The sequence below is a fragment of the Mesitornis unicolor genome, unplaced genomic scaffold, assembly GCF_000695765.1.
Source record: "Mesitornis unicolor isolate BGI_N332 unplaced genomic scaffold, ASM69576v1 scaffold39509, whole genome shotgun sequence".
Taxonomy (NCBI): domain Eukaryota; kingdom Metazoa; phylum Chordata; class Aves; order Mesitornithiformes; family Mesitornithidae; genus Mesitornis; species Mesitornis unicolor.
In genome coordinates, this window is record NW_010207272.1 from 2,162 (window position 1) to 15,534 (window position 13,373).

The 13,373-nt window shown below is 59.5% G+C and overlaps 1 protein-coding gene across 1 annotated transcript in view; it reads left to right on the forward strand.

Moving 5' to 3' along the window:
- Window positions 1-1,279: 1,279 nt before the first annotated feature.
- Window positions 1,280-13,373, forward strand: part of USP19 (ubiquitin specific peptidase 19) — a 14,511-nt gene continuing 2,417 nt past the window's right edge. Inside the window, exons 1-24 of the mRNA XM_010192072.1 lie at window positions 1,280-1,388; window positions 3,178-3,234; window positions 4,282-4,410; window positions 4,965-5,098; window positions 5,407-5,805; window positions 6,127-6,394; window positions 6,525-6,681; window positions 6,787-6,858; window positions 7,365-7,480; window positions 7,786-8,000; window positions 8,299-8,500; window positions 8,587-8,720; window positions 8,896-9,054; window positions 9,140-9,250; window positions 9,396-9,506; window positions 9,662-9,763; window positions 10,115-10,255; window positions 10,419-10,537; window positions 10,667-10,804; window positions 10,894-11,258; window positions 11,951-12,061; window positions 12,591-12,807; window positions 13,073-13,225; window positions 13,320-13,369. Coding sequence (XP_010190374.1) covers window positions 1,280-1,388; window positions 3,178-3,234; window positions 4,282-4,410; window positions 4,965-5,098; window positions 5,407-5,805; window positions 6,127-6,394; window positions 6,525-6,681; window positions 6,787-6,858; window positions 7,365-7,480; window positions 7,786-8,000; window positions 8,299-8,500; window positions 8,587-8,720; window positions 8,896-9,054; window positions 9,140-9,250; window positions 9,396-9,506; window positions 9,662-9,763; window positions 10,115-10,255; window positions 10,419-10,537; window positions 10,667-10,804; window positions 10,894-11,258; window positions 11,951-12,061; window positions 12,591-12,807; window positions 13,073-13,225; window positions 13,320-13,369 — 3,769 coding nt within the window. The remainder of the gene's footprint in view (window positions 1,389-3,177; window positions 3,235-4,281; window positions 4,411-4,964; window positions 5,099-5,406; window positions 5,806-6,126; window positions 6,395-6,524; window positions 6,682-6,786; window positions 6,859-7,364; window positions 7,481-7,785; window positions 8,001-8,298; window positions 8,501-8,586; window positions 8,721-8,895; window positions 9,055-9,139; window positions 9,251-9,395; window positions 9,507-9,661; window positions 9,764-10,114; window positions 10,256-10,418; window positions 10,538-10,666; window positions 10,805-10,893; window positions 11,259-11,950; window positions 12,062-12,590; window positions 12,808-13,072; window positions 13,226-13,319; window positions 13,370-13,373) is intronic.

Consider the following 13,373-nt stretch of genomic DNA (forward strand, 5'->3'; position numbering starts at 1 on the left):
GCTAAACCAAGATGCTGTGAGGCTCAGCTCTGTGTCCTCAGACAGGAGCGGGGCTGTGGGATGAGGTGGGAATTGGTGCACTGGGAGCTGCTGCCAGCACCTGGGGGTGGGCAGGATCCCCCACAGCCAAGCCCTGCAGCCGGGCAAACACTGCCAGGTTGGGGGTGTGCAGCCGAAGCAGCGAGGGAGGAAGGCTTCCCAGCTCTCTGCTTTCATTGCCTCCGTGGAGGCTTCTTGCACAGGGCCGTTTTCAGTGGGTTGGGATTGCTCCGGCTTTACCGCAGCTGTGAACACCCATGGGCAAAAGCCGAGAGTGAAACTGAGACCAGCCCTTGGGCCGGCAGCTCCCAAAGCTGGTAGGGGAGCTGGCTTTGCCTGGGAGGGCATGTCTGAGGGGGCAGGGGCGAGGGCCCTGCCTGCCCTGCCCTCTCCCTGGGGCACGCAGAGCAGAGGTGTCCTGTTTCCAGGCCAGGCCCCGCTGGTGCTGTCTGTAAAGCAGCAGGGAGATGAATATGCAAGGTGCAGCCCTGTGGGTGAAGCTCCCAGCTGGTGGGCGGAGAGGGAGACGCTCTCCTCTTGCCAGAGAGCTGTGCTCTCGTCTGTCACAGGAGCCTGTCCCGGGCCTGCTCCTGCTTCTCCCCTTTCTTCCTTCTTAGGGCGTTACTCGCTCTGGTTCCCGCCCTCTGCCACAGGGCACTGTTTGACCAAAATAGCGGCTGCCCCAGTTGACCCTGCAGGCTCGATTTTGTGGACTGAGACCTCTCCATGTCCTCGCCCTCAGCTCTGCCTCCGGATGTTGGTGGTGCTGGCAGCTCCTCTGGGCCAGTGTTGCTGCAGTGGGAGCCATGAGCATGGCAATTGTTTTCCAAGTTTTTAATGTGCGTCACATACGGAAGACCCCCTGGTTGTATCTTGGGAGATCTGACAAGCCCGTGCTTTTGGCAGTAAGCACAGTAACAGCTGGGATGAGGCAGGGTTCCTCACCGAGCGCTGTGTGGGGCTTCCCTAAAACACTGCAGTGGAGGTCGTGCGAGGGCACTGACCCTGGGAGGACCCAGCGCTGGGGCAGAGAGCGGATCCTGATGCTGTTGGGCCTTCCCCACCCACTCCTCTTGCCATGCTTGCTTTCTCTCTTCTTTTTAGGCCACTAGTTCCTTGCCAGAGAGTTTGACCACAGAGAGTCGCCAAGATAGCTGGGCCAGGAAGAAAACGTCGCACCCCTGACCCAGACTCCATTACCGACCCCGGCGGGCCGTTTGTGTCCTCCAAACGGCTGAAAATGTCCAGCAGCACCAATGCCCCTGGCCAGAGAAGAGTGTCTCGGGGCTTGGATGATGCTGCCAACAAGAAGAAGCAGAAGGATCGAGCCAACCAGGAAAGCAAGGAAGGTGAGAGCCCCTCAGCAGTGCTGCTGTGAGCAGGCCCAGGGTTTCTCAGTCCCGCAGGGTGGGAGCCTCACAGCCATCTGCTGCAGGATAAGCAGATTTAACTAATCGCTTCCTGCAGCTGATAGTAACCCGTGTGATGTGGTATCCTCTTCGGCACAGTGTCCTCCCTGGACCTGTAACCTCCTTCCCTCGGGTGCTGCTTAGCCCTAGCTCTGTGAGGAAGGTCAGGCCTGGGGTCTTGTTAGCTTAAGCCTGGAGTTGGCCTCGGTGGTTGCTTCTAGACTCTGGTTTTGGCTGGGACTGAGCTGTCCCAGTGCAGAGGGAGAGGGATTGAAACCTGTGGATGCTTTTGTAGTGGGAGGTGGTGCTGCTTCCCCATTGCTTTGCAGAGGACGGATGCTGTGAGGCAGCCAGCACCAAGTGCAGGGCCTGCGGGAGAGGCTGGTGCTTTAACCTGTGTGTCACGGCAAGGTGTGGCTCAAGCAGAGTCATTGCCATGGAGCAATTCCCTCCCTCGCTGATGCAGGTCCAGTGACGAAAGTGATGCTTCAGGTGCAGGCTCTGGTGCTGGGCAGGGAATGCTGCGGGCAGAATGCAGGCAAGGGTTGCTCTCGCAGCCCTGTGGCCCCGCAAAACCGATTGATTTCTGTGCCTGCTCTGTTACGTCTCTCGTAACCTCAAAATCGCAGGGTGTTTTGTAGGGCAAGGTAAGCGAACACGTGCTGAGGTCTGTGCTGGAACAGCCGGCTGCAGTCCCCAACGTGAAATCCCACGGCACAGAGTGCGGTGTTGTGCCTTCTCTTGCTCAGGAGCTGTGCTGTAGCCTCCAGTAAGGCCTCGCCCTCTGCCCCTTCTGATGTGGGGGCTCCTGCCTTCTCGGGGGCTGCATCTGTCCCCTCTGTGTGGAGGTGGTGAGGGGCTGGAGCGAGCTCTAGATCGCACAGGCAGTGTCGCTTGTGTGCTTGTTACACTGCCAGCTACACCAACACCTTCACACCAGTGTCTGTGGTGGTCAGCAGAGGTTTCCTACTGGTTTGTAGCTGATCAAGGGAGGCAGTGACAGCCCTGTGAGTGCTCCGGGGTGGAGACCACAGCTCCCATTGCTGCTGGTTCTCAGCTCCAAGATGAGGTGCTGTTGCTTTGCCTGGCAGAGCTCACTGCTCTGTGAGGGTGGAGCAGGCCCTGAGATGTTTCTGGCTGGTGGAGGTGATCCTGCGGGGAGCAGGGATTAGGTGTCAGCTCTGTTTGGTTCCCCAGCCTGATCTGGAGGGAAGTTTCAGCTGTGGACATTGGCAGCTTGTGCAGGAATGGGAATGTTGAAGTGCAGCTGGGCCGTGTGGTTCTCTCATGACCAGAATTGGTCTGAGCACAACCAAAAATTAGGTTCTCCCTGTCAGATCAAGGCAGGAGTCCTCTGCATGGCTGGAGGCTGAGAGCCTGGTTACCATGAGCTCCACACAGACGTACCTCAAAGCAGCGCTCTCTGCACGGCGCAGTGATGTTGTGTTGCTCCCACCGCAGTGCTGGTTAGACTGGGACGTGGTGGTGTGGCCCAGAGCAGCTGTCCTGGGGGGTGACTTGCTGTGGTGCTGCAGGCAGGGCTTCAGGGAAGGGAGAGGTGTGAGGGAGCAGAGGAGGGAGATGAGCAGCACATGCAGGATGAAAGGCCTGGACAGAGCTTCAGGGGAGAGGGAGGTGATGCGTGAAATTTTAGGCATCAGAGTGCCAGCCCATGCTCTGAGGTGACAGAATGACACACCAGCCCGTGCTCTGCTTCTCTGCCCACCAGTGTCTCGCCCTGAGCCCAAGCAGGCTGAGACCAGCCAGGAGAAGGACTCAGAGGAGGGTAAGTCGAGGTGTGCGCTGCCTGTCAGTGCATGGCCCTGGTGTGCCCTTGCTGAGGGATCTGAAGCTCTCACCTTGTTGTTGTCCCATGCTCCAGCATAGAGCAAAACTAACCTGAGCGCTCCCTTGCCCCAGCGTTGGTTTTAACAGAATGCAGCCTTCCCAGGGCAGAGAAGGGTGCACGTGGCTGGGAAGGGCTGTCAGCAAGGAAGTGGCCCTGGGCACGTGGCAGCCTGCTTCCAATTTGAGTGTCACCGTGCCACTGAGCACAGCCTGGGGACATCTTTGCTGCCAGCATCCATCTTGCTTGTTTCTGAGCAGGGAGCTGGGCTGGAAGAGCTCAAGCCATGTCACTGCTGGCTGGTTTCTGCCTTGGTCCAGGCCTGCTTCGAGGATGGAGTAGGTCACCCTTGTGCCTCAGAGGGCAGAATGAACGTGAGAGAGATTCAGGTGATTGAATCACCTTTTTGCCTTGAAGACTTCAGGGCAGCACAGGGCCAGACCTGGAGCGTGGCAGAGACCCAGTGGGAATTCTGCCTGCAGTGGAGTGATACTGCCACACCGTTTTCTTCCTGGGTGCAGCATTCTTGCCTGGCTCAGCCATGTTAGCAGTGCTCACCTGGCAGGAGTGCGGTGCTTTGGTGATTGTAGCTGGGCTGCTTGGTTTGCCTATGCAAAGGGGAAGCAGCAATTTCTGGCTGTGGTCAGAGTCTGCTTGAATCCCCCAGAATAATTCTGTGGCTTCCTTGTTCCTTGGGAAAGTAGCAATTGCTTTGTAGTTGGCAGGAGCCACCCCTTCTTCACATGACTGGGCCAAGAGCAGCGCTGCCTTTCTGATCTCTCTGGTTCCCACCAGGATTCACCTGCCCTGCTGCAACTTACACTTGTTTGTGGCCAGTCTGATGAGAGCAGGTTGTGAACGTCCTGTTTAATTGACATGAGCTGTGTCCCCTGCATTGACCTCCTTGAACTGAGGCTCGTGTTCCCCAGCCAAGGAGGGGGCATTCACACTCCAGCGAGTGGGTGACTCTTCCCTCCCTCTTCCTAGAGATGCTGATGGACTGGAAGCAGAACGCTGACGAGATCATCATCAAGCTGAACTTGGGCAGTGGAGCTCTGAAGGTGGAGGATGTGGATGCTGCTTTCACCGACACGGACTGTGTGGTCAAACTACCAGGTATGGGGAGGAGAGCAACTGCTGCGGGTGTTTCTCCAGCAGGTCTTGGCACAGCTCTGGGCTGGCCGTGGGGCTGATCCAGACAGGCGTAAAACCTTTCCTTCAGAGGCAATGCCCTGCCGTCAGCTGGCATGTTTTCAGCCAGCAGGCAGGGCTGATACAGGAGCAGTGTAAAAGAAGAAGGGCGTAGAGCTGGGGAGCTGGCCTCTGCGCCAAGTGAACAAGCACCTGCTGCTGCGCTGGTGTGTCTCTGTCCCCAGTTCACTGGGATGACTGAGTTGGCCCTGGGTATCCCTTGGAAAAGTGACGATGCCCCTGAGGGCATGGAGGCCCAGGGTCTTCCCTCTGGGAAGGAGGCCAGCCAGATGTACAAAGCAAATCCAGGGAAGCTGGCATTACCCTGAGGGTTCGTGGGGTATGGTGGCAGCCTGCCTGCAGCCTCCTTGGCTCTGGATGAGTGATTCCTTGATCCTTGGGACAGGTGAAGGCAGGCTGTGGGTTAGGTGACAGCTGCCTGGAGCACTGCCTGAGGTGTGGTCCCCCTCTGCTTGCAGATGGGCGCCAGTGGAGCTGTCAGTTTTATGAGGAGATTGAGGGCTCCTGCAGCAAGGTCCAGTGCAAGAAGGGCAACTTTCTACAGCTTGTGCTTCAGAAGAAGATCCCACTCCATACCTGGTCATCGCTTCTGGTGAGGAGAGAAGGATCTGCCTTCTGGGGAGCTGGGGAAGCCAATGTGAGGGCTTTGCTTGCTTCCTGTGCCCAAGAAGCAATGTGGGGCACATTTTGCATCCATATGCTGCCTGAGGGTGGTGACCCAGCTGCCTCTGTCCCAGGGAGGGGGTTGTCCCCTCTGTTCCTGCCTGCCCCATAGCCTCCAGGTTCTGGAGCAGAGTCCCAGCGTGCTGTGGGAAAGGGGAGTGAGGGTCAGGGGCTGGCAAAGTGTGAGAGGTGCTGCTGTCTGGATACCTTCCCACTGTGCTGCACTGCTTTTCACAGAAGAGAAGGAAAGACGGATCCAAAGAGCTGGCCAAAGGGGCCACATGCTGGGAGAATGGGAAGGAGAAGGCTGCTTCTGCAGAGCTGGCCCCTGAAGAGCCTAAGGCTGAAGGTGCAGAGCCAACGAGGTCCCGACGGGAGCCCTCCAACCCCAAACGCGCTCCGGGAAGAAGCGAGGCCCTGGGAGGGAAAAGCCCAGCCAGCCCAGGGACACAGAGCGGCCCCAGCGCCAAGCGGGCAGTATACCTCAAAGTGGCTCCCACTGAAGAGGAGTCAAACGCCAGAGTCACTGGGAGCGTGGAGCCCAGCAAAGGGCACAGCGGGAGGGCAGGCAGCCACAGAGCCAACCAGATCGATGTGCCCACGGCCTTGGCAGACCTCGCACCCCCACTGGAGAAGGTACCCGAGGACACAGCTGAACAGGGCACCCTGGCTACCTTGGCCCCTTCACAAGAAATGCTGCCGATGAGATGGGCTCTGGGGTCCTGTGGGCGGTGCAGAGGGCTGGCATGGGCCTGGCTGTGGTGGGGGAGAGGGTGACATGAGGACCCCATGGTCGCTGGAGTCGTGGTGCTAATGGTGCCAAGCTGAGCATGGGATGTGTGGGGAAAGCGGGTGGCGTGAGGCTCTGTCTGGGACTGGCAGGAGTCATAGCAGAGGGGCCGGGGCAGCATGGGGGTGATGGAGTCTGTTTTTCACTGTCTCCCTCTGTTTTGAAAGGCTGTGGTTTTGGGCAAGGAGAGTGTTCCTGTGGAAATGCCACCTCTCGCAGCTACCACAGAGGTGTTCCCCCACCGCGTTGCCACCTGTGTGGAGAAGAGAGTCCTGCAGCCGGGCAGCCCTGCTGAGGCCTTACGGGGCCGGGACTGCATGCCTGTCCTGGGAGAGAGCTCTAAGGCTGTCCCAGCAGCCACCCCTCCCCTGGGCAGAGACGGTGAGAAGAGGGACTGGTCAAAGGACGACGTGGCTCTGGAAGCAGCGGCTGATGGTGAGTGGTCGGAGCTCAGTGGTCAGGCTGGTTGGGAAGGTCCATCTGCTCAGGACCTCTCCTGGGTCTGCAAGTGCTGCCTCGGCATGCAAGGAAGGTGTCATTTGTCTCCATGGTTTCCCTTGTTCAGAGCCAGAGCCTTTTGTGAGCCTGACCTTTGTCAAGAATGACTCATACGAGAAGGGCAATGACCTGGTGGTGGTGCATGTCTACGTGAAGGAGATCCACAAGGAGACTTCCAAGGTGTTGTTCCGGGAGCAAGACTTCACGCTGGTGTTCCAGACAAGGTGCAGGCATGCCCTGGGATGATACCAGGCTGCTATGGAGCTCCTGGCTGTGGCCAGGCTACTTGTTTGTTCACTTCTTCTCACCTGCTCCCAATTTCTTTGCAGTGATGCAAACTTCCTTCGCCTCCATCCTGGCTGTGGACCCCATACCGTGTTCCGGTGGCAGGTGAAGCTCAGGTATGGCTCCTGTCCTTCCGGCCCACACCAGGGCAAGGGAACTGAGAGTGCAGAGGTGGAGCAAGATCCGGTTCCAGCTGGTGGATCTGTCCAGGGAATACTCATTTCTGCTTATGGAGATCTCCCTCACACGGGCTGCATTAGTGCCCCAAGTCTGGGCTGCCTTGGCTGTGTATGATGGCTCACAGGGGAGGAAATACCAGTGTCTCCTTGCCTGCAGTTTCCCCACCCCAGCTTGTTCTAGAGCTCTTGGGGACAGAGCCAGACCTGCCTGTGTGCACTTCAGGTGGGATGTCCAGCAGGAGGGGACATGTGGAGCCAAGCAGAATGAATCTGCCAGGAAAGGGGCTCTTTGTGCTTGGTGTGGCCGCACTCTAAGGTTTCTGCCTTGCTTTGCCAGGGTCACCTCCAGATCAGTGCTAGCCGGGTCCTTACTGCCTGGAGGCCATGTCTGAGGCTGCAGGGCGGTCTGGGGCTCCCCCCCTGACTTGCTGTGTGTCTTGCAGGAACTTTATTGAGCCGGACCAGTGCACATACAACTTCACAGTGTCTCGCATCGATGTCTGCCTGAAGAAACGCCAGAGCCAGCGCTGGGGGGGGCTGGAGGCTCCAGCCACACGAGGTCTGCACCCTGCCTTCTTGTCTTGCCTGCCTGCTGCACCCCAGTGGGGCACGGGCCCTCCTCACCGCCGGCGACAGTCAGATGGTGCCAGATGCTCCAGTGTGGGGTTGTGGGGAAGGAGAGGGGCTGAGTGGGTGTGGGGCAGGATGAGTCAAACACTTGGGGAAGGGCACCACTGTTCCCCTTGCTCGTGGGGAAGAGGGGTAGGAGAGAGCCTGTGTGTGAGCATGGACCGAGTGGCACAGCCCCACCGTGGGCAGCGCGTGGTGCTGCTAACCACAGGCCCCCCCTTCCCCCTTTTTAAGGTGCAGTGGGTGGTGCAAAGGTTGCCATGCCTACAGGCCCTACCCCTCTGGACAAGAACCCCCCGGGCAGTAACCAGCACCCCCTGTCCAGCAAGGAGGAAGCCCGAGCCAGTGACAAAGAGAAGCCACGCATGGAAGATGGGGGCCTGGATGGTGTGGCAGCTCGTACAGCCCCAGAGCATGTGGCAGTGAAGCAAGAGCCGCACATCCCCTCGGTGAGTGGGGCCACACTGGGTTTGTCCTGGGTGGGAAGAAAGGAAGGGCCCACTTGTCCCTCTCGGTGTTGCTTTGGAGGCTGGCAAATTGTTCCCAGAGGAGGAGGCAGCAGTCCTCAGTCACAGCTGGCAGGATTGGAGGCAGCCGTTGCCTTGTTTGTCCCAGTCCTGGTGGGAGATGGTGTGGTAGTTCCAGCCCAGCCATGTCTGAGGGGTGCCTTGGGCAGTCGAGGTCCCCTGGTGTTCCCAGAGAGATCCCCTGAACGCAGCACCCTCACACCCACCTCTGCTTTGGCAGCCCAAACCAACGTGCATGGTGCCACCGATGACACACAGCCCGGTGAGCACCGAGAGCGTGGAGGATGATGAGGATGAGGACGAGAAGAAGAAGGTGTGCCTGCCTGGCTTCACGGGACTGGTGAATTTGGGCAACACCTGCTTCATGAACAGTGTCATCCAGTCCCTGTCCAACACCCGAGAGCTGCGTGACTACTTCCATGGTGAGCCCACGCGGGGAGCCCAGGAAAGCCTTGCTGCTTGGATGGTGTAGCCAGCGGCCACCCTTGCTCTCCCACGTCTCTTACAGATCGGTCGTTTGAGTCGGAAATCAACTACAACAACCCGCTGGGGACGGGGGGACGCCTGGCCATCGGCTTTGCCATGCTGCTGCGCGCACTGTGGAAGGGCACACACCATGCCTTCCAGCCCTCTAAGCTGAAGGTAGGGACACAGGCACCAGTTCTGTACAGAAGCTGCTTTGGGTCCCTGGTGCCCCTCGGTGGAGGCTTGGCTGTGCTGCTGAGTGGGCACTGGTGGGTGCAGCCAGTTTTATGTGCGGGCCAGGCGGTGCTACCAGGTGGCTGCTGGCCAGCCCTGACTGCTGTGCTCCCTCCAGGCAATCGTGGCCAGCAAGGCCAGCCAGTTCACTGGCTACGCCCAGCACGATGCTCAGGAGTTCATGGCCTTCCTGCTCGATGGCCTGCACGAGGACCTCAATCGCATCCAGAACAAGCCCTACACAGAGACTGTTGACTCGGATGGGAGGCCCGATGAGGTGAGGATGTCCTTCCCCAAACCTGCTGGGAGAACAGCCCTGGCCCAGGTGGTTTAGGGTAGTGCTGAGCCCTTTCTCCCTACAGGTGGTAGCTGAGGAAGCCTGGCAGAGACACAAGATGAGGAATGACTCCTTCATTGTGGACCTGTTCCAGGGCCAGTACAAATCCAAGCTGGTGTGCCCAGTGTGCTCCAAGGTAGAGCAGCCCTGGGAACTCTGTCCCTGTCCTGGCTGTGCAGCAGGCTCCTGACGCTCAGAGGGCTCAGGTCTGCTGGGACTGCTGCCCCACTGATCTCAGTCATAAGAACTCTCTGCAACTGAGTGTGCTCTTATGTCTGCAGGTGTCCATCACCTTCGACCCCTTCCTGTACCTCCCTGTGCCCCTCCCACAAAAGCAGAAGGTGCTGACTGTTTACTACTTCGCAAAGGAGCCGCACAAGAAACCCATCAAGGTAAAGAATACTATCTACTCTGGGGAGTTGGTCTGTGAGGGCTCCTGGAGGTACCCCAGGCAGCTGGTCCTGTGCTGACAGGCTAAGCCTTGTGTTAAGCAAGGGCCTGCACGCATTGGCGTGGTGTGACTGATGTGGCGTTTTCTTTATGGCAGTTTCTCGTGAGTATCAGCAAGGAAAACTCCAGTGCCATGGAGGTGCTTGACTCAGTGGCCCATAGCGTGCGTGTGAAACCGGAGAACTTGCGGCTGGCGGAGGTGAGAACACTTATGCTGGGGAGCAAGCAACAGGCTGCTCTTGTGGGTGCCCTGGCTCCCGCAGCTCTGCAGGGGATCTGGCCAACGGCAGTCACTTGTCTGTATCCAACATGTCCACAGGGCAGGTTGTGTCCATGGGTGGCCTTGTCCTGTACAGGGTGCTGCCAGGCAGATCCCTGCTCGGGAGGGCTGCATCACCACAGTGGGACAAGAGATGTCTGTGCTTCCTTGGCAGTACCCCATGGTACTGCTCTCCCCGTAGCTCAATGTGGGACTGAGATCTGGGGCTTTCTCAGGAGAGGAAGCATGGGGCAGCCCTCACGTGGCCCCGCTTTGCTGCTTTCCTGGCAGGTGATCAAGAATCGCTTCCACCGCATGTTTCTGCCGTCCAACTCGCTGGACACGGTCTCCCCCACGGACCTGCTGCTTTGCTTCGAGGTGCTGTCCCCAGAGCTGGCCAAGGAGCGGGTGGTGGAGCTGCAGGTCCAGCAGGTAAGAGGAGACATTGGCACTCCTGGGAGCCACACAGGGAGGCTGAGCAGGAGGGGAGAACTGCGCACAAGGGTGCCTGGCTGCAGTGAGCATGTGTGCATGCCGAGGCCGCCTTGTCCTGCACAGGTGCCTTTCCCTGCCCAATGGGTCCTTTCTCCTGCAGCGTCCGCAGGTGCCCAGCGGCCCCGTCGCCAAGTGTGCGGCCTGCCAGAAGAAGCAGCTGTCGGAGGATGAGAAGCTCCGGCGCTGCACGAGGTGCTATCGCGTCGGTTACTGCAACGTGTGAGTTGGCTTAGTGCCTGGCATGGAGGGAGGGTCCCCTCATCCCCAGTGCACCCCTCTGGCTCTGCCACGCTCCTGCCCAGGGTGGTCACGGACTGGGGTTCACCTGGGGCTGTGTATGTGTTACAGGGCATGTCAGAAAACACACTGGCCAGACCACAAGGCTTTGTGCCGCCCTGAGAACATCGGTTTCCCCTTCCTCATCAGCGTGCCGGAGTCCCGCCTCACCTACGCCCGCCTGGCCCAGCTGCTGGAGGGCTATGCAAGGTGAGGATCTGGGGAAGGAGGGTGCTGCTGCCCCAGTGCTGAGCTCAGCCCCGTGCCTGGCCAGCTCTGACGGCCACCTCCTTGCCCAGGTACTCAGTCAGCGTGTTCCAGCCACCTTTCCAGCTGGGTCGGATGTCACCAGAGCAGGGACTGCAGCCTCTGCTTCCGGACAAGCTGGAGCCCCTGGCCAAGAGCAGCTGTGCAGCAGCCACCTCTATCCCTGAGCTGGGGGACGGGGACAGGGCTTCCAGCCTCCTGCAGGAGCCCCCGCTCTCGCCGGCTGTGCCTGAGCTGCACCCGGAGCTGGGGGATGCCGGCACTGTCCGGAGCAAGGTCCTGGCAGCCAGGAGTTCCCTGCTAAGCTTGGATTCAGGGTTCTCTGAGCACACGGAGTCGCAGAGCGACAGCTGTTGCGAGAAGGAGCCATCCTATGAGAGAGCCCTCAAGCCAGAAGGTAAGAGGTGCTGCAGTGCTAACCGTGTCTGTGCCAGGAGTCCAGGCAGTGCCAAGACAAAATAGGAGTGATTCTACCTCCTTAGGGGTGACCTCCCACCACAGTGTCTGTTCTTTTGTGAGCTTGGTCCAGAGACCCTTGGGGACATACTTGAGGCCCTGGGAGGTGTGTTTTTTGGCAGTGCTGCCCCACCTGAAATGCCTGCCTGCCCACGCTCTGCCTTGCCCTGGCAGAGCCCATGGGGTAGAGCAGAGACCTGACTAGGAAAGAGATTGGAGTGTTGTGTTGTGGGTGGGGTGGGAAGGCAGGGGCTGGCAGAAGCCTCTGAATCCTGTGGGAGGGCAGAGCAGAGCAGAGCCCGGCACAGGCTGAGCTGGAGGCTGTGAGCGCAGCGTTTCCCTCGCTCTGACTCAGCTGCACGGGAGCAGCCGCTCGTGCTTGGCTGCCTGGCTGTCACGTTTCCAGACACTCGTCTCAGGATGGCAGCAATGTGCAGCGAAGGGGCAAGGCGCAGAGGAGCACAGCTTGCCAGGGGCAGGCGCCTGCTAAAAATAGTCAAGGACACGGGGCACGTGGTTGTGTCCCTGCAAGGCCTTAGCATGTGAGGTGGGGGTGGGGGCACTGCAAATTCTTGGCCCCTATGCAGGGCAGACAGGCAGTGCCACCACGGATCTGTCCCTGCTTGTCTGCAGCTGCCATCCCTGGGTACCAACACACTCCAGACTCGCTGAGTGCCCGCGCCACGCAGTTCTACATCAACAAGATTGATGCTGCCAACCGAGAGCACAAGCTGGAAGATAAAGGTGAGCCCAGAGCCCCGGAAAGCACCACCCTCATCCCTCGTGGCCTTTGGCGGGGTGGTGGTTCTGCCTGGCACGAGGTGAACCTGGTGTGATGGTGGCCTTGGACTGGACAGTGGAAGCTGCATCTGGCACAGGGGAGGGCAGGGCTGTGCTGCGCAGAGCTGCTGCCTGGAAGCTCTTCTCGGGTGTGATATTCCTGCTCTCCTCAGCAAACAGACCAATTCCCTTCAAACCCCTGCACCCACAGAGGGTCTGTGATCTCTGGGTCACCTCATGCCTGAATGGGATGCCCACACCCAGTGCTGGTGCTGCTGAGAGAGGTTGTGCCAGTCTTGCCCCACTAACTATGGGGCTCTGACACCCTGGGGCAGTGAACCTGGCCGTGGAGGTGTCCCGCTGGGGCACTTGTCCCCTCCCAGCAGCGCCGTACGATTGCTGTATTGGGGTGGGCAAGACTGCTCCTAGCCCCAGCAAGGTGGCCTGGCGTAGCTTGGTGGAGCAGATGTGTGAGGTGTGTGCCCCTTCACAGGTGACACCCCCCTGGAGCTGACCGATGACTGCTCCCTTGCCCTGGTGTGGAAGAACAACGAGCGCCTCAAGGAGTTTGTGTTGGTGGAGTCCAAGGAGCTGGAGTGCGTGGAGGACCCAGGCTCGGCCAGCGAAGCAGCTCGTGCTGGCCACTTCACTCTGGAGCAGTGCCTCAACCTCTTCACCAAGCCCGAAGTCCTGGCCCCGGAGGAAGCGTGGTGAGGAGGGTGGCAGGGTGGGTTCCTGCCCCCGGGCTCAGGGAGCAGTGGGGTTTCCCAGGAGCTGCCCAGGCCTGCATGCTCTTTCTTTTAAAGCCAGCAGGGAGCAATGCCAGCGCTCTGCAGGGCTGTGGCCCCCGGCAGGGGAGGCTGAGACCTCCCATGCCCCCTTTGGCAGCCCCACATGTCAGAGACCTTGGGGCTGGGCTGGGCTGTGAGATCTGAGGCTCTCCCCACACCGATAATGAGCACACTCTTCCCCCAGGTACTGCCCCAAGTGCAAGCAGCACCGTGAGGCCTCCAAGCAGTTGATGCTGTGGCGCCTGCCCAACGTCCTCATCATCCAGCTCAAGCGCTTCTCCTTCCGCAGCTTTATTTGGAGGGACAAAATCAACGACATGGTGGACTTCCCCGTCCGGTGAGAGCCTGGGGAACATAGTATGGGGGTTGGTATTGCCTGTGCTGCTTTGCCCAATGCTGACTGCCTCAAATGTCCTGGTGTTTCTCCCCAGGAGCTTGGACCTGAGCAAGTTCTGCATCGGCCGGAAGGGCGAGCAGCAGCTGCC